General features: G+C 44.4%; 1 protein-coding gene across 2 annotated transcripts in view; it reads right to left on the bottom strand.

Moving 5' to 3' along the window:
• Positions 1-24,545, bottom strand: part of GABRB3 (gamma-aminobutyric acid type A receptor beta3 subunit) — a 228,470-nt gene that overhangs the window by 66,044 nt on the left and 137,881 nt on the right. For both annotated transcript variants that reach the window (XM_003900676.5, XM_003900675.5), the window contains exon 4: positions 6,769-6,989. In XM_003900676.5, coding sequence (XP_003900725.1) covers positions 6,769-6,989 — 221 coding nt within the window. The remainder of the gene's footprint in view (positions 1-6,768; positions 6,990-24,545) is intronic.

The following is a 24,545-nucleotide window of genomic DNA, read 5'->3' as shown; positions in this document are numbered from 1 at the left end:
GAGTTAAGCCTAAAGTCAGATTTAGCATGAATATACATTTCACATAAATGTTTTCATTGCTTTATTTCATACTGTACTTGCTTCTCTGCAGAGATAGTATTAGCACTAACATGCTTACTGGTCACATGCCTGAAGTGAATTTCTAAATTGCACAAAATGCATAGTGGTGTTGGTGGACTTACAGATATTAATGTATATATCAGGAACAAAAAATAATGGAAGTAAAAGAATAAGGAATAGTTACATTAAACTAAAAGTGCAGCTCATCCTTCATGGTGGGCCACAAGAAGCACCCATTACAATGAAAAATGTGCTGATATTAACACTGTTAGCACTGGTTATCATTGTTCTGGAAGGTGAAAATACAAAAAAACAGAAATAAGAATAAAACAATTGAAAATGAAGGTAAAAAATCATCCTTATAAGCAATATGACTGTAAGACTAAAATAGTCAGGATTAACTAAACTGTTGAAAATAATGAAACATTAGACTGGCTAGCTATATTATTTGATAGATGCATACTTAAAGATAGTTATGTACAAATTGACCAAGAGCCTTCCCACATACCAGGGAAAGCCAGCTAGAAAAATAATGGAGCAATAATTCTACTTCTAACAGCATCACACTTTGAAAAAGTGGAGTAAGTTTAGCAAGAAATGTGAAGTTAAAAATGGAAAGTTTAGAAGTCAATGGAGTAAATGACAAAACTTTACTGAAAGCCATAAACAAAGACATGAATGCAAACGTGCCATGCTCATGCAGGAAACATTGAATATAGTGTAGCTTTTGCTCTTGCCGAAGTAGTGCTAAATGAGCATAATTCCAACAAACAACACAAGATATACGTTTAGGAATTTGATAAAATAAATGATTCTAAAGTTAATGTGGAAGAATAAACTGGTAAGTATTGGGACAAAGAGCTAAGCATTTAAGAACAAAAAATCGGACAGCGTATGGTGACTCATGCCTATAATCCCAGCATTTTCGGAGGCCAAGGCCTCCTGGAGGATTGCTTGAAGCTAGAAGTTTGAGACCAGCCTGGGCAACATAATAAAACCCCATCTTTACAAAAAAAAAAAAAAAAATAGCTGGGTGTGGTGGCCTGCGCCTTTGGTCACAGCTACGCAGGAGGCTGAGGCAGGAGGATCATCAGAGGCTGGGAGTTGCAGTATCAATGCACCATGATTGTGCCACTCTACTCCAGCCTGAGCAACAGAGCAAGACCCTGTGTCAAAAGAAACAAACAGGCCGGGCGCGGTGGCTCACACCTGTCATCCCAGCACTTTGGGAGGCCAAGGCGGGTGGATCACGAGGTCAGGAGTTCGAGAGCAGCCTGGTCAACGTAGTGAAACCCCATTTCTACTAAAAATACAAAAATTAGTCAGACATGGTAGTGCACACCTGTAATCCCAGCTACTTGGGAGGCTGAGGCAGGAGAATCGCTTGAACCTGGGAGATGGAGGTTGTGGTGAGCCGAGATCATGCCACTGCACTCCAGCCTGGGTGACAGAGCGAGACTCCGTCTCAAAAAGAAAGAAAGAACAAAGAAGAGGAAAGAAAGAAAGAAAGGAAGGAAGGAAAGAAGGGAGGGAGGGAGGGAGAGGATAGCTACATCACATCCTACACCAAGATAAATTCCAAGGGATTGAACACCTAAATGGAAAATATGAAAATATAAGTACTATGGAAAGGCTAAATGGAATTCAAAGTTAACGCTCAGGCCATACTTTTTTTTTTTTTTCCCATGAAGCACTACTCTAGAATTTGGGGATGGAATAATGAACAAGACAGAAACCATTCTTTTCTCCAAGAGTTTATATTCTCATGGTGGCTTCCCCGTCATCATGGATGGGAACACTGAGTCAATAAATAAGAAATGCAATAAACTGACAGGATAATGTCAGCTCTGGGTAAGTGCTATGATAACAACCCAAAATGTAATGTAATAGAAAGTGAATGAATGATCAGCGAAGGGCTCTCCCTATGAGTGTGACAGCTGAGCAATCCTTAGTTACCTAACTACATTATCATGACGCTGAACACGCAAGCATCTAGACACAGAGGAGTCCGTGTCCCGCAAGGGCATGTGCAAAGGCCCAAGGATGCGGGCCTGCCTGATGTTTCTAAGAGCAGAAGGGAAGTGTGTATACTGGAAGCATGATGAGGGAGGAGGAGAGGAGCAGAAAGGGAGAGGTCAGGACTGCAGGAGCCAAGTCCTCCAGCAGTGACAGGGTGCCAAGGCGAAGCTCATTTTGGAAATGGTCAGGACGCCGAGCTGCTCTCCATTTTGACAGGGGAGGCAAAGAGTGAGCAACAGACAGCTCAGGTGGGCTCTCTGTAACTCAAAGATGAAGTTGTCCAATTAAAGTGTGAAGTAATCTCATCAAATCCAAGTGAGGGGGGAGTCTGCGGAGAAGGTGAGAGAGTCCTTATAAGGAGGAGAAGAATAAAACATGCTGGGGGTGGGGAGCAGAGAAATGTATGAGCCAGAACTTAAAGCAAGTCAGGCGATCTTCACCGGCCTTGAGAGACGAAGAAAATGGATAGATTACTTACAGTGGCCTCAGTAATAATAAATTCCAAAGCAGGTATCACAGTCCTAAAGCTAATATATACTTTATTGCTGGTGGGAATGTAAACTGGCATAATCCCGTCTGGTAAGAAATTTATCAATATGCTTTTTAGTTGGATAATTTGGGAGATGGTGACAAAACAAGGGTTTGGGAGTTAGGGATGGCTGCATAAAAATCATGCGAGCCCTAATAACTCTGTGCGTTGATATCTTTTCTGAGGAGAAAAGTATTTTAACAGAACCACTGTATAAAATAGTTACAGAATAAGATGCTAGTCAAACGAATTTGATGAGTTCGTTTGAATCGTCTGATACAAGTTCTGGCTTCATCTTAATATTGCTTTCAATCTTTAAGTATAGAAATGGCAATTTTGCCAACTTAAAGCAATTTTTAGCCACAAGTGAGAACTTTATCATGTATGGTCCAACAGATTTTGCAATACACTTCTCAGGCAAAATATGGATTATGTTGTTTTGATGACTCAGCCTCAGATTCCCAGGTGCTTTTTGGAGCAAACTGAATACTATTTTGTGAACCCCCCTTGCCAACTCATAGCATCAGAGAAATGACAACATGTATGGCATGAAGAAAAGACCACATTACAAAGTATGCTTAATGATGCAAGGTGAAAAGGTCAATGACATCCAAGGCCCAAGAGACTGAAAAAGAAAGTTAGGAAAAGGGATGATAATTCTGCCTTCTTACAGACAGAAGAAAACTTCAGTGCAGCATCAAAGAAAACAGAAAAGCTGTGACTGGGACAGGACAAAAGCCCATTAGTTTCTTAGTCAGCCAAGATCTTCCTAGTTCCTTAAAAGGTTTGACTGTCCAAAGGAAACTGTCAGGGATTTACGTTTTATTTTAGGATGGCATGCCCTGTCCAGAGTGTTCTCTCCCATCACATGCTGACTTCAGCTGGTGCAGGGATCTCAGTTCACCGTCGTATTCAGCTGAGCTCAAGCTGCTAAGAAGAGCAAGCTCGTGTTAGCCCATGTTTCAAGTTCAATGGGCTACAAGAGTCATGGGGAAAATGGCTCATGATTTAAAACAACCTTTTATCACTACAAGAATGTGATCACTCTCAAGCATCTGCATGAGTGGTCAGTGACTACTTTTGCAGAGTCATCAGAGTTAAGGATTAATGATTTCCCAGAATAAGGCTGAGGTGACGTGCAAACCTACGTCATGGACAGCTCATCTACAGCCAAAGGTCTTCATCTAGCCTAGATAAAGCAAAAGCCCACTGATGCTTTTCCCATAACGGCTGGGCATGAGTAACGAAAGAAGCCTAGAGGAGCTAAGTGGTGACTGACCTACCAGTGTAGGCCACTGCTGGACAGACAAGGTGAGAGCCAATCCCAGTGTCCAGGGGTGAGAGAAATTCAAGCTGAAGGTCTCAGTGATACAGCCAGTCCAACCAGTATTTCACGCACATAATGAGTAGGAAAGCAATCTCTGTGGGCAGGACCTTCCCCAGCCGTACGTTACAAGCAGGAGAGCAGGAACAATCCCAGCTCTCTGCAAACCTTCCACCATGGGGAATTTAACTTCAGTGTTCTCAGCTGTGCCAGACCTCCTCCAGGCCAAGGCCATAGTACCTATTGACCGAAAGGATGCAAGGCATTGTTGGGTTACACACACTGGCCCACTCCTGGCCCGCTCCTGGCCCGCCATGTCACCATCCAACCAGTGCAACAGTAAAAAGACCGGGAGGGAAGGTGGGCCTTGGGGCCAAAGAGAGGATGGAGGGTGGCTGATCCAAGTGAACACTCACACCTTGATTTTTATCAAAGGTCACATGTAAAATATATAAATGGTACTGAAGTTTACATAGGATAGCAAAGAATACGTGTATATGAGTTTAATGATCAGTGTTGAGACTTTTTAATTTGCTCTTTTGTCCAGAAGTTCAAATCAATCTCTAGAGCTACGTGTTTTTTAAATATCAAGGCAGAAATTTCTAGAATAGCCAATTTCTAATGAGCAGATGACATAAGTTTAGCTGCTAAACACATGAAGAATGTTGCAGTCAGTCTATACTTTGGAGATTTTCTTTATGATAGCTTATCCAGGTCTATGTAACTCCGAAGAACTGTTTCAAAAATATGATGCTGTAAATAAAGAGCTAAGGAGTATACCTATACCACACTTGAAAAAAACCCAGCTACTTACTTAAAAATCCATTTCTTGATTGAAGAGACGTTTGAGAGGCATAATGGATATAAATTTGACTAAGGCTTTTTTAGGTTATTGTACAAAGTTTACTACTAAAGGTCCCCATGGCTTATTATTACATTATTATTTAACGTTTACATATAAACTTACAGACCAAGCAATTTTTTTTTTCTTGGTTTATCTTATTCTTACCTAAAATCCAACATTTTCCAAGAGTTGGGGAATTTATGACAGAGTTTTTATGTGTATTACATAATTCTATTTTAACAGAGTTAAAGCTCTTTGCTTTTAACAAAGACATACACAGACTGAACATACTCTACTTCTGGTTAAAAAAAAAAAATAAAGAATGCAAAAATAAAGTGGAGAAAACCCAAATAGCACGTTTTGTTTAAAAAGTCAAAAATTCCTACATTAATTTTTATTGATATTTGCTTCTTTTTGCTCTTTCCCATCACACACACACGTGCACACACATACAATACACACATTACCACACAAAACACACACCACACACACATGCACAATGCACGCCAACACAACACATACCACACACACAACAAACCCAACACACACCACACACACACACACACACACACAAGTACACACCACACACGTCACATACCACAGACACACAAAACTCAACCCACACCCCCCCACACACACACACAGACTCACACGCATTTACACACACAGAGCTTCTTTCACTTCAGTTTTTTTGGGGATGGGGGCAGGTAAATGGCTCCTCATTCTACATTTCCAAGACGTCTGAAGAGTCGGTTTGTGCAGCTGATGCACTTATCAGAACCCGAACCTTCAGAGCCTTACAACCATAGGTCTCATTTTCAGGCAAAAACATAAAACGCTGAAAACCTCCCAAAGAAACTCCAGGCTAGACTCTCTTTAAAGGAAGACCATGGCTTGGGTGACATGTGCTGCTTACCATTAAAAACATCTGGTTTTGCCAAAACCCCAAATTCTACTCTCTAAACCGTGGTTCTGAGAAAATCACTCACACGTTCTATTTGAGGCAATGTTAAATCCTTCACTCTACCCGTTTTGAGGCATGACAGTCACAGGGATGTGGATTTAAATATATACGGTTATGATTTCGCTTATAGCTGTTAGGGTCTTAGCTCAAAGGCTCTGGGCTCACAACACTTTCCGATACATCTTTTCTCCAAGCTACCCACATGTGTCCCACTCAACACCGAGAGCCACGGCTAGAGGGTCTCAAGGGCACTTTTAGGCCAAGAGTTCGAGAAGCAGACACACATACACACAAAACACTGTTCTACAACAAAGCAAACCCCAAATCAGGCAAAATCTATGCAGGAGACAGAAGGTTTTTAAGGGCACCATTTAGCAAGGTGATATTCAAAATAGTTGACCACCAGCTGGGATGGAACCCCATGGAAAGGCTTGGCGGTTTCCAAGCAACCAGGGAAGCCCAGGGCCTCCTCACTGGGACTCAGGAAGGCAGCCTGGTTGCCTGATTTGAGTGATTATGAGCGCTGGAGAGAGCTGTTTCTCATCAGGAAACCTCTCGCTTAGTCATTCCCATAAATATTCGTGGCACTACCTCAGTAAAGCTCCGTGGAGAGTAAACCCTACAATCTGCGCAACAGACGTTTTTTTCCAACTGTGCAGACAGCTTTGAAAAAAACTTCGCTGAAGCCACTGCAGTGTCAGGGCGATATTAATTACAGGGCTCTGTGGCTATGATACGGAAAATCCATCCTGAGGGAATCTGTGTTCTTAGACGTGGCAATCCAATTATATACAATTGATCTAAAGGTGGCTGTTTTTCAACTGCTTGATGACTATTTATAGTAACAGTAATGCCCCAAATTTTATGGTTATGAGATTTTTTTGTTTTCTGCAAAGCTTAAAGTGCTTCATAGACGCTTCCTAATTAATCTGAGGTCATTGCCTCACTTACGATAATCATCTCAAGTGAGATATTCCACACCCATGCACCATGCAACAGCAAAATTGGCCCTGAAGAGGCACACAGACCTGAGCCCATACAGCACTGTCCCATCAGGGTGAAGGCGGATCATGCGGTTTTTCACTGTCACTCCATGCACAAATGACTTTTTGTCATTTAAGAAATATGTGTCGGGCACCCATAGCTGGTCAGCCACTCGATTGTCAAGCGTGAGGTTGAGAGGGATCCCAGAATAGGCGAGCCTTTTATCTCTCCAATATTGTTGAAAATACATGGTTAAGGTATAATCCTGGGGGGAAAAGAAAAGAAAGAAAGTTAGTTTGCACTCATCCACAGGCGTATTTCCTCCACGATCAGCCAAATTCAGGTTGCAATCTAGGCTCTACAGCCAATAACCAGGAGAAATGGATGTCATTTTTATGCAGGATGGGAAGCAATGGCTGCTTTCTTGTGAATGCAAATACCAGCTTTAATAGGGACACGAATCTGTGTGTGTCACGTATAGACGTCCTCTGTTTTACTTAGGTAAGAAGCAGACTAGACAAACTGGCATTTAACAGATAACAGCATAGAAATAAAGGGGAAAAAGTCATTGTAAAATCAGATTGCTGGCGGGGAACTAGATTGTTCCCATGGATGTTCCCTCTCCCAGCAGGCAGACAGGTGCTTTAACCACCCACGACAGATGAGCTCTGTCTACAAACTCTCTCTCTGCAATTTGAGCCACTTTCCTCTGGTGCTGCCCTCCACGAGGGTTATAAATACAAACCCGCCATAAACATCCTCCGGAGACGCCAGGGCCTGTGGGAGGTCTCCATGCCCTACCTATCGTACTTCTGTTTTCCTCCAGCTTGCCGTGGCCATTTCTACATTATGCGGACCATAGAATCACCTGGAGATGATGAGCTATTCACCTGGGGAACATGGGACCCTGAGGTCAAAGCAGGATGTGGGAGGTGGAAGACAAGACGGGGCCATGGTGTTGTCCACAGGCTTGCCCACAAAATTACCAAATGTCTACGTGATGGTTCTGCTTTTGTTTTGCCAAAGCAGTTAGTTCAGTGAGAACAAAGTGGAAAAAAAGACGAATCAGAGGCTAGACATGGGGGAACAAAAGAAATTCTCTTTTTGTTGGGGGCAATCACCATTCAGTTCTAGAATGACCAAGTCTAAAACTCTGGTGATATTCACAGGACATTTCGAACCCCTCTGGGGAAGGATACAAGCTGGAAAATCAAAAGTTAGGAGGTCAATTCTCCAACCATGGAGGGAAAAAAATCGCTGCCATTCTGCACAAGCCGCGTTCTGAGTTCACACCCTCTAAGATCATGTCTGTAAACATCCTCATCACCTGTAGGCAGCGAGGGGTGGAGAGCTAATCAGCTGAAGAATCCAGCCTAGACACAGCCTCCTGACAACCCTTCCAGTGTTCTCTTTGCCTCTCACAGGGCAGTTCACGGTGTTGCTAACCGATGACTGTCTATGGCTGCTCTCGGTAGTGCTGGAATACAGAGGCTTAGAGACGGATAGGGGACATGGGTTTGTCTTCAGGTGCTTGCCACAAGAGGGGGAAACAAAACCAGCTTGTACTATAGCACTATAAACAAAATACATCTTTAAGCTTCGAGTCTCATAAAAATTAAGAGTAGAAGGAAAGGCAAGAAAGTCCAAATAGGCTGGACAGTCTTTAGAGAGGCCTTGTCTTCAACTTAAAGGAGAGGCAGCATTGAAGCAGACGAAAAGAAGCAGGCATTTTTCTCCCCAGACACGTTTGTAGGCAGAGCTCTGTGCCTAGTAATAACCTGTGGGGGCCCTCACCACCACCACCAATGGAAGATTCTCACAGAGCAGATGGCACTAAAGATAAGCCTCAGCTAGGCAGACAGCACACAGGGCACATCGAAAACACACAGGCCGTTGCTTTTAAGGGCCTGATGAAAAAGCCTGTGGAGTGCAGTTTGGCTGGAATGCTGGGTTTATGGGGAGAAGAGAGCACAGCGATGGGTCAGGCTAGACCCCAGGGCAGTGACCAGAAGGTGGAAACTAGAATGCCACCTTCGCAGCCAATGAAAGCCACGGACAGTTTCCATGGAGCAGAGAGTCATGACCAAGAGTATTAACCGTGTCTTTTATTTCTGTATTCTGATGCTTGGATCTGCGACCCTGTGGACCTTGGAGGGAGGGCCCCTTCCAGGGCTGGCTAACTCCTAGAGATGGTGAACGACTCTCCTAGGAATGTAGCTTTCACATACAAACCAACCAGTCCAGAACCCACACCCCAGCCACCTCTTTTGTTTGTTTTTACAGTCCAGAGGTCTTTTATTTTTTATACCTATTATGCCATAAATTCACAGGGCATAGATTTCAGCGGCTAAGACTCCAACCTCCTCTTTTACTGAGCTTGCACATTCTGGGGTCCCTATCACCCGCCTAAACTGCCCCAGGTCCAGGTACTGGACAACTAAAGACAGCCCCTGTGCCCCATGGGCCTGAAATTATTTAAACCAGCCAATTCTGAGCCTGCTCCCCCCGTGTCACCCATTCCTTCCCAGCAACCACAATAAAGGCATTTCCCCTCCCTCTGCTGCCTGACCCACCCTGGTGCTCCCCGAACAGCCCCCATGGCATGGTGTGGCTCCCCGCTGCCCCGGAACTGGGAGGAACACACTCTTCTCAATGGCAGTCGTCTCCTGATCTGTCGGCCTTGCCTGACCTAAATAATAATAAAACCTCCATTTTAAAACACAAAGCCACTTGTGAGGAAAACTAGCGTAGCAATGGTGAGTTCAAGGGGTAGAAGGGATGGCGTGCAGGGGCCTCTGAGGAGTGGACAGTGCTGAGTGGTGGGTAAAGCAAAGGCCTGAAAGGTTCTTGGACACTGGGCTGATGCGGAACATCAGGATGAGAATGCACCTTCCCAGGGCATATTCCGCCCCTTCATCACCACTACCTTTCGCTGGTGTGGGTGGTGCGCTGGAACTGAGGCGCGCGAAGCTGTGGTTTCACAACAAAAGGACGTGTGTTAGCAGTGGCAACCACAGGGTTTCTCTACTATCACCCTCCATGTGACATTTGTGTTGAAATAGAAGTTTCCCTTGTTTCTTTCTTTACTCCTAACCCCGCATCCTTAACGCCTGAGTCGCGATGTCTGGCGCCCTTCTCAGAGCCCCTCTGGATGGGCTTGCACAAGGCTCGCCACGAGAAGGGAGAGAACTCGTCCGTCAGCCCTGGGAGCCAGCTGTCACTCACAGCCTGACAGCTTGGGCTCCGCGTCTTATTTTGGACTGTGTCGCTCTCCGCACCATCAGCAGCGCCTCTCAGTTTGGGTCTGGGTCTCGGGTGTTTGCTGAGGTGACTTGAGTGGACTAGGGGGTAAGAGCTTAGGTAACAGCTGGAGGGAAAAGCTGGTATGGAAATCCAAACCCGCTGCATGTGATCAGCCATGTATGGCAAGGACTATCACACCAGTGGGGGCACAAATCAGTGTCCTCCTTCTTTTCTGGGATACTTACTAGCTGGCAAAGAAAGGGAAGGGGATGGTGGAAAGGTCCAAGCCTCCCTCCACTCTCGTGCAGCTGGGAGTAGCAAATGCAGGGTTTTCCTGTTCTGGGGGCCACGGTGCCGCCCCTTGTGACACGCAGTGGTGAGCACTGAGCCAGGAACAGCGGGCAGCCGCTTGTGTGCATGATCCTTCAGCAAACTCCAGGCCCCGTGCTGCCTAGCACCTCATTTAACTACGAAGCAGGTATTATAATTATTATCCTATATCGATGAAGTAACAAAAATTGGAGAGCTGAAGTAACTTGCTCCTCATCCGCTCCCTCCACTCCCTCAAACACAAGTAACCCGGGACAGCGGGACTTGAAGTTCGGGCCACCTCCCTTCAGGGCCTGGCTCTCAATGTGGCAGCTCCAAGGGGTGGCAGCTAAACAGTTCCTCATAATAAAGGGGAGTGAGCTTGGCAGGGTGGCGCTTTGAAAGGATGTCTCTGAGCATGGACAGTCAGGTCATGCAGGGGTTCTTCAAAGAGAGTAATCAGAACTCCGGTACCACCAACTCCACCTTCCACGCCCAACCCCTCACCAAACATTTAGCATAGTTGCTACAGAAAAATGCTTTGTACAAGTATCCTTTCCTTCAATGCACCCCATGCATCCCAGGGAAGTTACCAATTTTTACATTTGCAGTGATGTGGCATGAACCAAAGAGAAGAGCACAGTCACAAAGAGATGGAATTTGCATGGGATGCAGTGTCTGTCAGAATTTGAATTCCAAGCCCGTCTGCAGAAACGGAAGATCCTTTAGACTTTAAAAGCTCCAAGAATTAAAGGAATATTGGCTGTGGGGAGCAGAGGGGACACTGGACTCCTCATAGAACATGAAATGGAAATTAAGCCTTTGTTCTTTAACCTTAATTAAAGGCTCGAGGTGGACTCAGGTGATGTCTGGGTACAAAAATAAGAAATGACTGGGAAGGGTGGAGCTTCTCAAAGAAGAGCCAAGCTGGCCATTCTGGGGCAGGGTGGGCCCGTTGCTGTGGTTCCTGCTGGCTGACAAGGGGTTGGGGAGGTAGCAGTGGACACCAAATGAGACAGATAGTTGATACCATTTCCAGAAGCAGCCTGCGTCCTCCACCAATTGAGTTGCTACCGTTCCCTCTTTTGCCAGACCCCCAGGATGCACAAGAAAATATCTGTATCACCAGATACAGGCTTGCCTTACTTTAAGGTGCTTCACAGATATTGCATTTTTAACAAATCGAAGGCTTGTGGCAACCCAGCGTTGAGCATGTAAGTCGATCAGCACTGTTTTTCCAACAGCATATCCTCACTTCATGTCTCTGGGTCATATTTCAGTAATTTTCACAAGATTTCAATCTCAGTATTTCATTATTTTTATATTGGTTACGGTGACCTATAATCAGGGACATTTGATATTACTATTATTATCGCTCTGGGGCACCAGGAATAGCACCCACGTAAGACAGCAAACTTACCGTACAAATGTTGTGTGTCCTCTGACTGATCTACCAACTGAATCTTAACCCTGTATCTCTCCCTCTCTTTGGGCCTCCCTATTCCCTGAGACACAACGATATCAAAATGAGGCCAGTTAATAATCCTCCAATGGCCTCTAAGGCTTCAAGTGCAAGGAAGAGTCACCCATCTCTCACGGTAAATGAAAAACTAGAAATGATTAAGCTTAGTGAGGGAGCAGGTCAAATGATTGATGTGCAAAAACGTTTTATAGGCCTAACGTTAGGCCTTTTCTACCAGTTAGCCAAATTGTGAATGCAAATAAAAAGTTTTAGTAGGAAATTCAAAGTGCTACTCCAGTGAATGGTAAGAAAGTCAAACAGCCTTATTGCTGATATGGATAGAATATCAAACCCACCACAACATTCTCTTAAGTCAAAGTTTAATCTAGGGCAAAATCCTAACTCTCTTCAATTCTTTAAAGGCTGAAAGAGGTAAGGCAGCTGCAGAAGAAAAATTAGAAGACAGGAGAGATTGATTCATGAGGTTTAAGCAAGGAAGCCATTTCCATAACATAAACGTGCAAGGTGAAGGAGCAAGTGCTGATGGAGAAGCTGCAGCAAGTTATCCAGAAGATCCTGCTAAGATCACTGACGAAGGTGGTTACACTCAACAACAAGTTTTCAGTGTAGACTTTGGAAGAAGTCTTTTCTAGTGGAAGAAGATGCCATGTAGGGCTTTCATAGCAAGACAGAAGTCAATGTCTGGCTTCGGAGCTTCAAAGGACAGGCTGACTCTCTTGTTAGGGGCTAATTGTAGCTGCTGACTTTAAGTTGAAGCCAATGCTCACCGACCCTTTTGAAAATCCTAGGGCCCTTAAGAATTATGCTAAGCTACTCTGCCTATGCTCAATAAATGCAACAATAAAACCTAGGTGTCAACACGTATTTACAAAACTGAATATTTTCAACCCACAGTTGAGACCTTCTGCTCAGAAAAAAACATTCCTTTCAAAATGTTACTGCTCATTTTCAATGCACCTGGTCACTCAAGAGCTCTAATGGATATGTACAAAGAGATGGATGCTGTTTTCAAGTCTGCTAACACAACATCCGTTCCACAGCCCATAGATCAAGGAGAAGCTGACTTTCAAGCTTTATTATTTAAGAAATACATTTCATAAGGCTATAGCTGCCATAAACAGTGATTCTTTTGATGGATCTGGGCAAACCAAACTGAAAACGTTCTGGAAAGAACTCACCATTCCAGATGTCAGTAAGAACACTCATGATTTATCGGAGGAGGTCAAAATATCAACACCAACAGGAGTTTGGAAGATGTGGATTCCAGCCCTCATGGATGACTTTGAGGGGTTCGAGTCATTGCAGATGCGATGGCAACAGCAAGAGAACTAGACGTGAAACTTGACGATGTCCCTGAATTTCTGGAATCTAATGATTAAACTTGAATGAATGAGGGGTTGCTTCCTATGGATGAGCAAAGCGTGGTTTCTTGAGATGGAATCTACTCCTGGTGAGGATGTTGTGAACACTGTTGTAATGACAACAAAGGATTTAGAATATTACATAAACTTAGTTGATAAAGCAGTGGCAGGGTTTGAGAGGATTGACTCCAATTTTGAAAGAAGTTCTACTGTGGGTAAAACGCTACCAAACAGCATCCAATGCTACAGATAAATCTTTCATGAAATAGTCAAAGTAATACATTTCATTGTTGCCTTATTTAAAGAAACTGCCAGAGTTTTCAGCAGCCACCACCCTGATCAGTCAGCAGCCATCAACACTGAGGCAAGACACTCCACCTGCAAAAAGATCATGACTCTCTGAAGGCTCAGATGATTGCTAGCATTTTTAGCAACACAGTATTTTTAATTAAGGTATGTACATTTTATAGACACGTTATTGGACAGTTAATAGACTACAATACAGTGTAAACATAACTTTTATATATCTTGGGAAACCAAAAAATTTGTGACTCACTTCATGATATTTGCTTTACAGCAGTGGTCTGGAACAGAACCTGAAGTATCTCTGGAGGTGTACCTGTATTTACTCAATTATTCAGAAAATGTTTATTGAGTGCTTACCGCCTGCTAGACAACTTGAGGGAGGCGAAGATGAACTACAGCCACTATGGGCCCTAAGGGACTGGCCATGTGGCAGAGACAATAATTGCAGGTTCCAAGAATTCAAAAGCAATCTAGGTTAAGTGCTATCCTAAACTCGAAGGGATATGGTAATCAGAAAAAGCCACTGCTGGGAAGGATGACTACAGATGAATTCTTGGACAAACAACCATCTGATCTGAGCCTAGAAGTAAAAGATTCAGCTATGTGAAGGGCAGGGCGGCTGCCCCTGGAGGGCCAGTCGTGGGTATGGACATCTGGACGAAGCAGCTCCTGGTATCAACTTACCCCACACAGCTATTTTCACAAAAAAGCAGTGCCACAGGGCGAGGCAGAGGAGACAGCTCCACAGGGTGAACCTCACCTTCTACCTAGGTTGGTGACCCCCTAGGGTAGCTGAGGGAGCCCTAGAGAGAAGAAAGGGGGCCAGCAGAGGCCTGAAACGGCAGTCCTCAAACAGAGGCTCTGAGGCCTTGGAAATCAGAGCTGGGAGGTGTGGGGGATCAGGTGCAAGCGCGTCCCCACTCCTTGTGACTCTGCAGAGAGCCCGCGTCCCCGACTTTCACCACTTGTCTGGTAGCTGGCCCACATGGGGACCCGAGGGAGTCTCCTGGTATCCCGGTGCTGAGGTCCCAAAGACTCCGAGAGCCTCCGCCAGGCTAACCCAAGTCGTAACTGTTGCTGCTTCTCCATCTCTGCTCTTTACAGGGGAGGCCAACGCTGGGGGAGGCACAGGGGTGCAGTGTGGGGAGCAGCAGCTGCCTGGAGGCGCAGGGCTTTGCGAAGCAGCGGCAACCAGGGGCGGCAGGAAGCGGGCCCGGGGCGGGAGGAGGCGTGGCCCGGAGTGGGAGGAGGCGTGGTCTGTGGCTCGAGGGGCGTGGCCCCTAGCGGAAATGATGTGGCCCAGCTCCCGTGCCTGGCCGGCAGGCTCCTCCCCGTGCCTGTGTGTGCGCCCTGCGGCTGCGTGGTGGGGAACCTCGTCCTATGAGGGTGGACGTGATTAGCTCAGCACACACTCGGGAGACACAGGCTGAATCCTGGCACTGGCCCTTGGCTGTGGCACAGCCAGCATTATCAGCACCTCTAGACCGAATGTGTTGGCAGGAGGAGGAGGAGGAGCGGGTATTGGTGGAGAGGTCAGAGCTTGCGGAAATCGCTTCCAGTGGGGTTGCAGAGACACAGCCCCGTGTCCAGGGGATGCAGAAGCGTCCTGGGCTGTGGGTGGGCCCCACAGACCCAAGGTGGTAACACTCAACTTCTCACATCACCGAAATCTTCAGCCCTGGTGCAGCTTCTAAGCTCACCGAGCCCCTTCTGGTTATAATTCGATGTAACCTGACTTTAGCAAACTACACTGTTAGTAAGAGTTGAGATTTATAGCCATTCAAGCATTTATAAAATATCCCTCCTGTAAATTAATTAAGACACAATGAATGTGTGTGCACCAATAGTCACTCAACTTATTTTGTTAGCAGGTGTCTCCACAGCCCTGGGCACCCTGAGAACGTTTGGCTTCTGGTTAAGGTGCAGCGCCAATTCTGAGATGGGGCTGGCCCTGGATGGATACAGTACTTGGAAGGCTCTAGGTATAGGAAATCAGATGTCCCGGCGCCCACCAACCCTCCACGACCTCTGCCACCCCACTTACTCAGCGGTTCAACCCCAAACCCTCACCAGGGAAGGCCGCTGGGGACGCCCATGTGGAGAAATTATCCCTGGACTCCTGCATTCCTAGGCCAGGCTCCCGGAGGTAAGGCTGTTTCCTCTGGGTGGGCAGGAGCCCAGGGCACCTGCAGAGACCTTCTGGGCCCCTGCTCTACCCAGTCCCTCTGTACCTGAAACAGCTGTCCACAGAAGGGAAAGCTGCCAGCACCTCTAGTTATACCGTGACAGGTTCCTGTGGACATGGAGGCCCTGGGATATGGGAGTTAATGGAGAGTGCTCAGGCAGTGAGGAGGAAGGCACAAGGGAATCGTCCAGTCCACTGGGAACTGGACCTCTCTGGCGTATGCTGTATACATGTGAGTTGTTTTGCTGAATTATAGTTGGTTTGAACTACTGTAGTTTGTCAAAATCATTAGATAAGATGTCTTGAATACCTTTCTTTCTCTTATGAAAGCCTTCTGAAGAACTTAGAATCAGCATGAAGAAATATTCGAGTAAGAATTGCATTCAAAACAAAGGGTCTTTCTTAAAAACAGGGTCTTTCTTAAAAACAGAACCTTTCTTTAAAAAAGGGGTCTTTCTTAGAAACTTTGCAAACAAAATCACTTGAATTAAAAAGTTATTTATTCATCTTGGTTTATTTTAGGGATCATAAAGCCCTTTGATAATCTAATGAAATCAGGGGCCCTCTCCACAGACAATACAGTCTCTCGGGATTGGTGTGTGTATCAAACAGCACAAACCCTGAAGTTCATGGGATGCATGTTTTACAAGCTCAAATTGCTTTCAATACTAGTGGGTAGAGTTCTGCAAATTTGTAATTCATTTGTTTAGGATGTGTGCAATGTTTTCCTATTGAAAAAAATATGACAAAAAGGGTTGTTAGGTTTCACTCCAGATTATCAATTTCATGTAAAGGTAAGAAGCCATGGTTCCTGGTGAGACACCAGGACTAGCCCAGGCTCCCTGTTTTGGAGCCACAGTGCTGCTGGGAGGTGAGGAAAGTATTGCTGGACCTAGAAGCTGTAAAGGAAGCCCTGAGTGCTGGGAGCAGGCATTCTGGAATATGAGCCACCCACGAGTCAAGCATTTATACATAGTGACTGTCCTTTCAAAATCTCCTGAGAATATACAAGCAGCAGCAACAACCAACCAAAATGAAACCTCAGCTCATCTTTAGGTGTATAATTCAGGCAGCTCAGATGAACTGCAGTAAGACATATAAACAACAAAGTTTCTTCCTGCTTGTGCAAATCTCTTGGCACTTATCACATTAAAATGACAAGAATACACATTTGAAAGTGGAAATATTGCTCATTATTCTGCAATTAAGTAATTGACTACATTCCTTAGCACAGGAAATGAAGAAAAAATTTACTATCCCTGAGAAAGAAATGCAATTTCTAAACCAAATTTAAATATTTAACTGCAGCTGTGAAAACCACAGGACACCTGCATTTGCATCTGGTTCAGCAAGTTTATGATACAAAACCTTGCAGGTAAGTTGTTCTCAGGTCAGGGAAGATGGAAAATTGTTTTGAGAAGCTTACATAAGCCCTAGGTGGTGGTGACTTCCTTTGCAGTAATTCCTACAAGGAAGGTTAGGCTGAGGGAATTGGCACTTTTGTTAACAAAATTTATTTAGGAAATTCCAATCTATTCCATTTAATGACCAAGAACTGAGTATCTAACATTACAACCAACTCTCCTCTGACAACAGACTTCGATGGTATCTAGCTTTCCATTCGCTGACTCTATCTGATGTTTAATAATAAAACAGCTTCCTTCTCTGCCTCCCTCCATCTTGCTTTAAGCATTGATTATCTAGCATAAGCCAAGATCATGCTTAGTGTTAGGGATCCAGAGATAAGGAAGACAGAATTGATACCTCCATAAAGCTCACTATCTAGTGGGGAGAAAGAAAAATGGATCCAAGTACATTTAGAGTGATTAGGAGAAGCAGCTCTGGAAGCAAACGTGCCCAAGTCTCAAGTCGGCCTCCCATTGGCCCAGCCAGTGACAGGCGACCTCACTGTCCTATGGCTGTCACTGGATCTGTGAAGCCTGCCAGCCACACAATCTGAAGTCCTTAGCAGGGGGAGGACATGGTGTGCTGAGTTAAGTGTACAGCAATGCAAAAGAAGTGCGTATGTAAGGGTCCTCTCACTAAGCCTAGGGCTGGCAGGAGAGGAGTCCAGTTACTGAGGCTTTTCAGCCTTTATACCTGCCCAAAGGCAGAGTGTGCATTTATGCATGCACCTAAATGCTGAATGTAGTCAGAAGATGAAGTAGTCACCTCTGTATGAAATCTGAAAGGGCTGGTGAAAAGAGATATAAGTCTCCCAGGCCCCTAAAGCCATCTGAGAAGCTGACGTAGGATAGGAATTATTTTGAAAATATTTTTCTTTATAAGTCTAAAAAGATACTTTTCTGGAGTCAAGTAAGTTTGAAAAGCAAAATAATTGCACTGACCTACATTCAAAGGACAAATAAATTGTACTGTGAGAAGAAATCTGGAGAATTCAACCTAAGCCAATGAGAACCAGGGAAATGTAAGAGAGATGCCCTTCACTAAATAAACTCTTTATGCAGGTGCTGGTTTGCCGATGGTGTGGGGTGTGGTGGAGCAAAATGTATCAGACTCATTGGGTGACACCCTTGCCATGTGCCTTACTTGGGAAAGTTATCTAATTGTTCTGAGCCTCAGCAACCTCTTGTGTAAAAATGAAACTAAAAGTGCTCCTTTTGCAAAAGTGCTGTAGCCATTAATTGATCTAACAATGCTTAACACAGTGCTGGACTCACAACAGGCATTTGGAAAATTCTACCTTCTCTTGTCTCAAAAGCAGGGCCAGTCACCCCTGAAAGAAGACGCTCCAGAACTGAATGAAAAAGGACCCTCTTCATTAGCTGCCCCCAGCCCCACTGTTCCACAGCAAGTACACACCAAACCACAAAGGAAAATGTGCTTGTTTTCCTGAGATGCAGGTGAAGAAATCTCAGTCCAATGGTGTAGAATTCCCAATGCTATCTGGAGCAGGCTTCACCCTTTGCTCTCAAATCCCAAGTTTCATCGTCTACTCAATATCCAAATGTAATACAAGCTTGTTTCCGGAAATGTATCCGGTCACTAGCTTTTTTCCATAAAACATTTTTTCCTGCTGTGAATTACTTTGAAGTTACAAATTAAAATTAAACACAAATTTGTAAAATAGCTACAGTGCTAATCAAAATGAAAACACCACCAGCCATCCTACTGCCGCTGACCCTGACAGCCACCCTTCCAGTGCTCCAGGGCTCACCTCCCACCCACCCTCTCTTCCCTGTGCCTTTAGAAAACCCCATCCTATAGTCAAGTGATTCCTCCATATAAGGAACTTTTCAATAAACATTCCCTCTGCAGCCCCCTTTAGTTGTAAGTTGGTGACGTACTGTAGCCTTTTTTGGGGGAGGTTACTTCTTCTACCAAACAGGGCACCAAGGAGCTAAGGGAGGGGAGCACCCTGTTTCCCACTCCTGATCAGCCTCTGGGTCTTCGTTCTTCCCCTGCTGTCTCTGGCCCATTCTGCTTCCCTGGGATTTGGATGCACTGATCCCACTGCCTTCTGAACCTTTCCGTCCAGATGCTCCACATGCAACCCAAGATCGCCATGTCCAAAATTAACTCACTGTCTTCCTGCCTCAAATGTGTTCGCCTACCCTCCCACCCACCCACTCAACCCCACCCACACCAGAAGCAGTATACCAGCCTCTTCTTTCATTCTCACCCTAACCTCCAACAGTCACTCAGCCACTGTGTTCTACTGTAACTAGTTCCTAAAAGTCTTCCATCTCTAGAATGGGATCATGAGGTCAGCTGCAGTGCTGAGGGCTGGAGGGTTTCCACTGATGTCGCCGTGGCAACGGATTAGCGGATGAGTGCCTAGACTCACAAATTGCATCCCAGAAGCAGGCTTATCCATGGTGGCTAGAGTATGGAGGTCAAATACCAGACCTCAGACATGTTCTGGGTTAAACAGAATAATATAGGGAATGACCAGATGTCTCACACTCTATATGGGGGAAGATGTTCCAACCAACACAATATTATATGAATGAACTTCTGGAACGTGCTGGTAAACGACAGAGTCATTGCATACTCTCCTTTATTTTAAACAGGTATTTATCTGAACAATACTCACTACTTATGTATATATGTGTTTGTGTGTGTATGTATTGTCTCTCTAAATGTATACATACACTTAGAGAGAAAAAACTTTAAAAAATTATATATATATATATATATATATATATATATATATAAAAGATAATCTCTAAAGATTAGATAATTTTCCCAAGTAAGAGAGAGGAAGAGAGAAAGACCTTATATATTGAAACATATGGTTACTAATCAGAGCCATAGTTTTATTTTGCAGCAACTGTCTTCAGTTAAGAGAATTCCCAAAGGGAATGCAATGACTCCCAACGATATTCTTCCAAAGATGCTCTGAGAACTGGCTGTGAAAAACATCCATATTGCTTGGACAAGGCACCCTCAATCTCCATATTTCGAAGCTACTTGAACTGGGTGCACATTGCCCCTGGAGACTGGTGAGTGATTCATCCCCATTCTGACTGTGTGACGTGTATCAGGCTGGATGATCCATGCCTCTGTGCTCTTCCCCTGCTTAAGCAGAGCTCCTGCAGATGGCCATAAGGTTAAGAATTCTATGTTCTTAAATGGTGATGGTCCTCTCTTGGGTGGCATGGTTTATCGAGTTTGTGTTACTAGATTTGCTAAACTGAGTATCACTTAAAATTACTTCTCTGAATCCCTTCAAGAGAGCAGACAAGGCAAAAAAAAAAAAAAAAAAAAAAAATGCTGAAACAGAAAGAAGGACGTTTATTTATCAGGAGGAATGATTTCTGATATTTGGCACAAGTGAATGCCAGGGCCGTACCAGTCAACCTTTCTTAATGGGTTTTTTACTCCTTTTCATTTTACAGAATGAGTATTTCTGTCTTAAGACTGCTCCCATACCCTTACACTGTGAAAACTGAATTGCCCTTTTATTTCATGTATGTGCATCTAGATCAGGATTTGTCAATGGATTTCCTTACCTCAAAGACAAATCATGTGGATGAGTGATGCCATGCATTTTAGAGTTCTTTCAATGTCTGAGATGTGCTATTTTTAGACAGCAAGGCTATTCATTTCTGAGATCATGTCTATTTCTAGTTTCTGTGCAGAACTTATTAGATTATTGCTGTTAGACAAATCACAGTATCAACAGTACTGCACTTGCTATAGCTGAGAAATACTAGTTTGATAGTTGTCTTTTCTGAATTGCTATTAATTGGAGAAATATTTGGATGGACGTCTCTGCAAGGCATTGCATAAAGCAGCCCTATCCTCTGGAATACTGTAATCAAAGCCAGGTAGCCAGAAAGGAACTGCAATGCAGGTTTCATATACCCAATCAAGCATAGTGCCAAAGGAGGGAAAACACAAGTGTTAACCTTTAGATTGGAGAATAATAGCCCCTTATTTCTACTTTTTGAACAAAGGACCTTGTACTTTCATTTTGCCTTAGGCCCCTCAAATTATATAGCTGGCCCTGGTTGTGAGTAGTAAACTAACCTTGTCCTTTGTCTCTGACCATTGAGATCCATGTCTTCCTCCAGCATCCATGGCACCAACTTGCTAGCTTGCAAGAAGGGCAAAATAGACTCTCCACCATTCTGGACACATGCTCTCCTGCCTTTTCTCCTATCTAACTGGCTCGTCTTCTTTGCTACTCCCTCCAATGCTGCCTCTTCTTTTTAATGCTAGAGGGCCCCAGGGCTCCTCTTTTGATGCCACCATCCGCCCACTCATTCCACCAGACCTTGGTCTCTTCTCTATCGGCACTCCCTCCCTTAAGTGATTGCCTCTAGCTGCATGGCTGATCCTGATCTTTCCATCTATATGCTTAGAATTCCTCAATGTTGTCTCCAACCAAATTTCTAAATCAAACTCCAGAATCAACTCAACACATTCAAATGGAATTATTGATCTTACCCTCAAAACCAATCCACTTGTGGTTTCCCAGTTCACACAATGGCATTCTCTCCTTGCAGTTACTCAAGCCAACATTTCTGGAGTCATTTTTCACTCATCTCTTCTCTCACATTCTTCATCAATCTGTCTGAAATTCTGTTGACCCCATGTTAAACACAGACACAGGTTCCACCATACCTTACCATCACTGCTGCTACCACCCTTGTCAAACACGCCATCTCTCCCCATTCCTAGTCTAGAGGCCTCCTAACTGGGTCCTTGCACTCTTCTCTTCCACGGTCCTGTTCTCATCAGAGCAACCAGAGTGATTAATGAACAATTGAAGTCAGATCATTTGCTCTCCTGTTCAAAACCCTACAGTGGCTTCCTGCCTAAGTAAAGCCTAAGTCAACATGCTCTGGGCCCACTTAGCACCTCTCTGATCTCACCTCTTGTTATTGTCACCTTTGCTAGCTTAGTTCTGGCAACAATGCCTTCTATGTTGCTCCTCAAACAACCCAGGCATCCTTCCACCTTGCATTCGCTGTTCCTTCTGCCTTGAACTCTTTCCCCTAACAACCTTCTCCTGACTTCCTTACCTTAGTCAACTCTGCTCAGATTCACCCTCCTGACAGTGGCAACCTGCACCTTCTACATGCTCCCATCCTCTTAATCCTAATCATACTCTAGATGTTAGTTCTTTCCTTTTTCCCCCTGCTAGAACATCAGCTGCGTGAGCGCAGGAAATTCTGTCTCTTTGGTTCATAGATGTATCCACAGCATCTAGGATGGTGCTGAGCACAAATTAGGAATTGCATAAAAAATCTCCTGAACAGTGTGTAGAAGTTCTGTATAACCTGGCTGTTGGTATGTCCCTTCAGAAAAGAGCTATATGTTCTTTCACAGGTGTTCCAGATTGATTGATAGCCTTGGATTACTTCCAGTGAAAACTTCTCTGCAGCTTAAAGTTAAACCCCAAATCCAGATTAGTACAGGAATGTGATACAAATTCTTAGAGCAGATGTTGTCTTGGCCACCTGAAGCATTAGCAAGACAGATACATTTCCTTGTTATCTCTCTTTGATAGCTGGGGACCATTGTTCTAGAACACCCTTTTACTATGTACCCCTTTGATTGCACCAGCTCTGTGAGGACTCCATTTCAACCCTCTGCTGGGAGGATTTGCCTAGTCCCTAGTCTCCTGTTTCTGCCTAGCCACTGACACCAAGCCACTTGGTTACCAAGGGCAAAACACCACAGGCTTTCCATCCTCCAAGTGCAGCTTACAATGCTTTCACTCTTAGCTGGGGCTTCCTATTATTTTCTTATGAATTAAGTAATACATTTAAATACGTGCATTACAATTTATCTGCCATTTCTAGTGCTTTATATGGAGAGTTCTTTAGAATTGGTAGGCAATCATATTTCTGGACACTGAAGTCCCCATCCCTCATCAACCCACCAGGGTTCTGAACCTGCCGCAAGCCTGGTCAGAGCAAGGTCACACAGTGACTCCCAAAGGGCACTCTTTTCTCCTCATCCTACTCGATATCTAGGCAGATGCAGCAGGGCTGAGAGCTTGTTCTCTTTATGCCTCTGTGCCCAGTCTCTGTGATACCCACTCCTCTTGCCTTTTTACTTCACTGGCTGGCTGCTCTGCTCAGGGCTCCCGGGATAGATGGCACCTGTGTTCTAGGTTTAAAGGTTAGATTACCTCAGTTGAGCCCTGCTCCTTCCTTCCTGTCTTCCAAGGTGATCTCAATCATTCCTAAGATGTTTGACAAAAACCACAGCTGATGACACCCATTTCTGGCTGAAGGCCGGAGACCCCTCTGAGTGCCGAGTCCTCATCCAGCTGCTCTTCTGACAGCTCTACTTTGTAGTCTCTTTGTCATCTTTATTCCTTCTCTTGCCTTGTTTCCTAATCCAGTTCCAAGATCCACCCCAGCTGCCTTGAGTCAGAATCCCAGGAGGTAAAGCCCAAGGCTGGTATTTTGTTAAAGCTCCATTTGAAATTTTTATTTTTGCATGTAATCAGTCTTTATGACATTAATACATATTCTGGTCACTATTTTGATTTAAACCTTTCAACTTCACCCAAATCAGAAAACTCTATGTCCTAAAATCAACAGTCTATATTTAGAAACATGCACGTGTGTGCTGGGCCACTGGCAGAGGAACAGCCCCCACCATGCTCCGCCGGCAACCGGGAAGAGTCTGTTCCGGTGAGGTGAAAGAACACAGTCTTCCACTCGCTTCTGGGATTCTAGTGGATGTCAATATGGTCTTGCTGCAAACCGCTTCAAGCGGGTCTCCAAAAATCCATCGATGCCATGTCAACACCTGACATGACAGCAAGACGACACGGGTCATGGCTCTAGCATCACCGGTTTTCAGATGGCACTCCCTGCAGCACAGGTGTCTGAGGACGGCCTCGGCATGAGAACCTGCCTTCGTCCAGGGCCTGATGCTATAATAATCATGGCCATCAACCCAATGCCCATTGTTAATTCCAAAATGATGAGGTGTTTCAGTAAAATTAAGAACAGAAATGAATACTTCAGAATACAGTAGACCCCCTGTATCTGTGAATTCTCATCTGTGGAGTCAAACCAAGCTCAGATGGAAAATCTTTGAAAAAAAAAAATGATGGTTGTGTCTGTACAAAACATATACACTTTTTTTCTTGTAATTATTCCCTAAACAATACAGTATAACAACTATTTACATGGCATTTACATTTTATTAGGAATTATGAGGACAGAGATGATTTAATGCATACGAGAGGATATGTGTAGGATATATGCAAACACTACATCATTTTATATCAAGGACTTGAGCATCTGTGGGTTTTAGTATGCTCAAGGGGTCCTGGAACCAATCCTTCAAGGATATGGAGGGAAAACTGTACATATCCAGTACATGTTAACTTTGCTTGCTGGTCCCTATCATTTTGTAAAGGATACTTCCGTATCCTACAGCGTATTCACATAGTGTATTCATCTAGAAATCCCTTGCTCTTGTGAAATTCAGACATGC

The sequence above is a fragment of the Papio anubis genome, chromosome 7 (genome assembly GCF_008728515.1).
Source record: "Papio anubis isolate 15944 chromosome 7, Panubis1.0, whole genome shotgun sequence".
Classification (NCBI taxonomy): Eukaryota; Metazoa; Chordata; class Mammalia; order Primates; family Cercopithecidae; genus Papio; species Papio anubis.
This window is presented reverse-complemented; position numbering and strand designations above follow the sequence as displayed.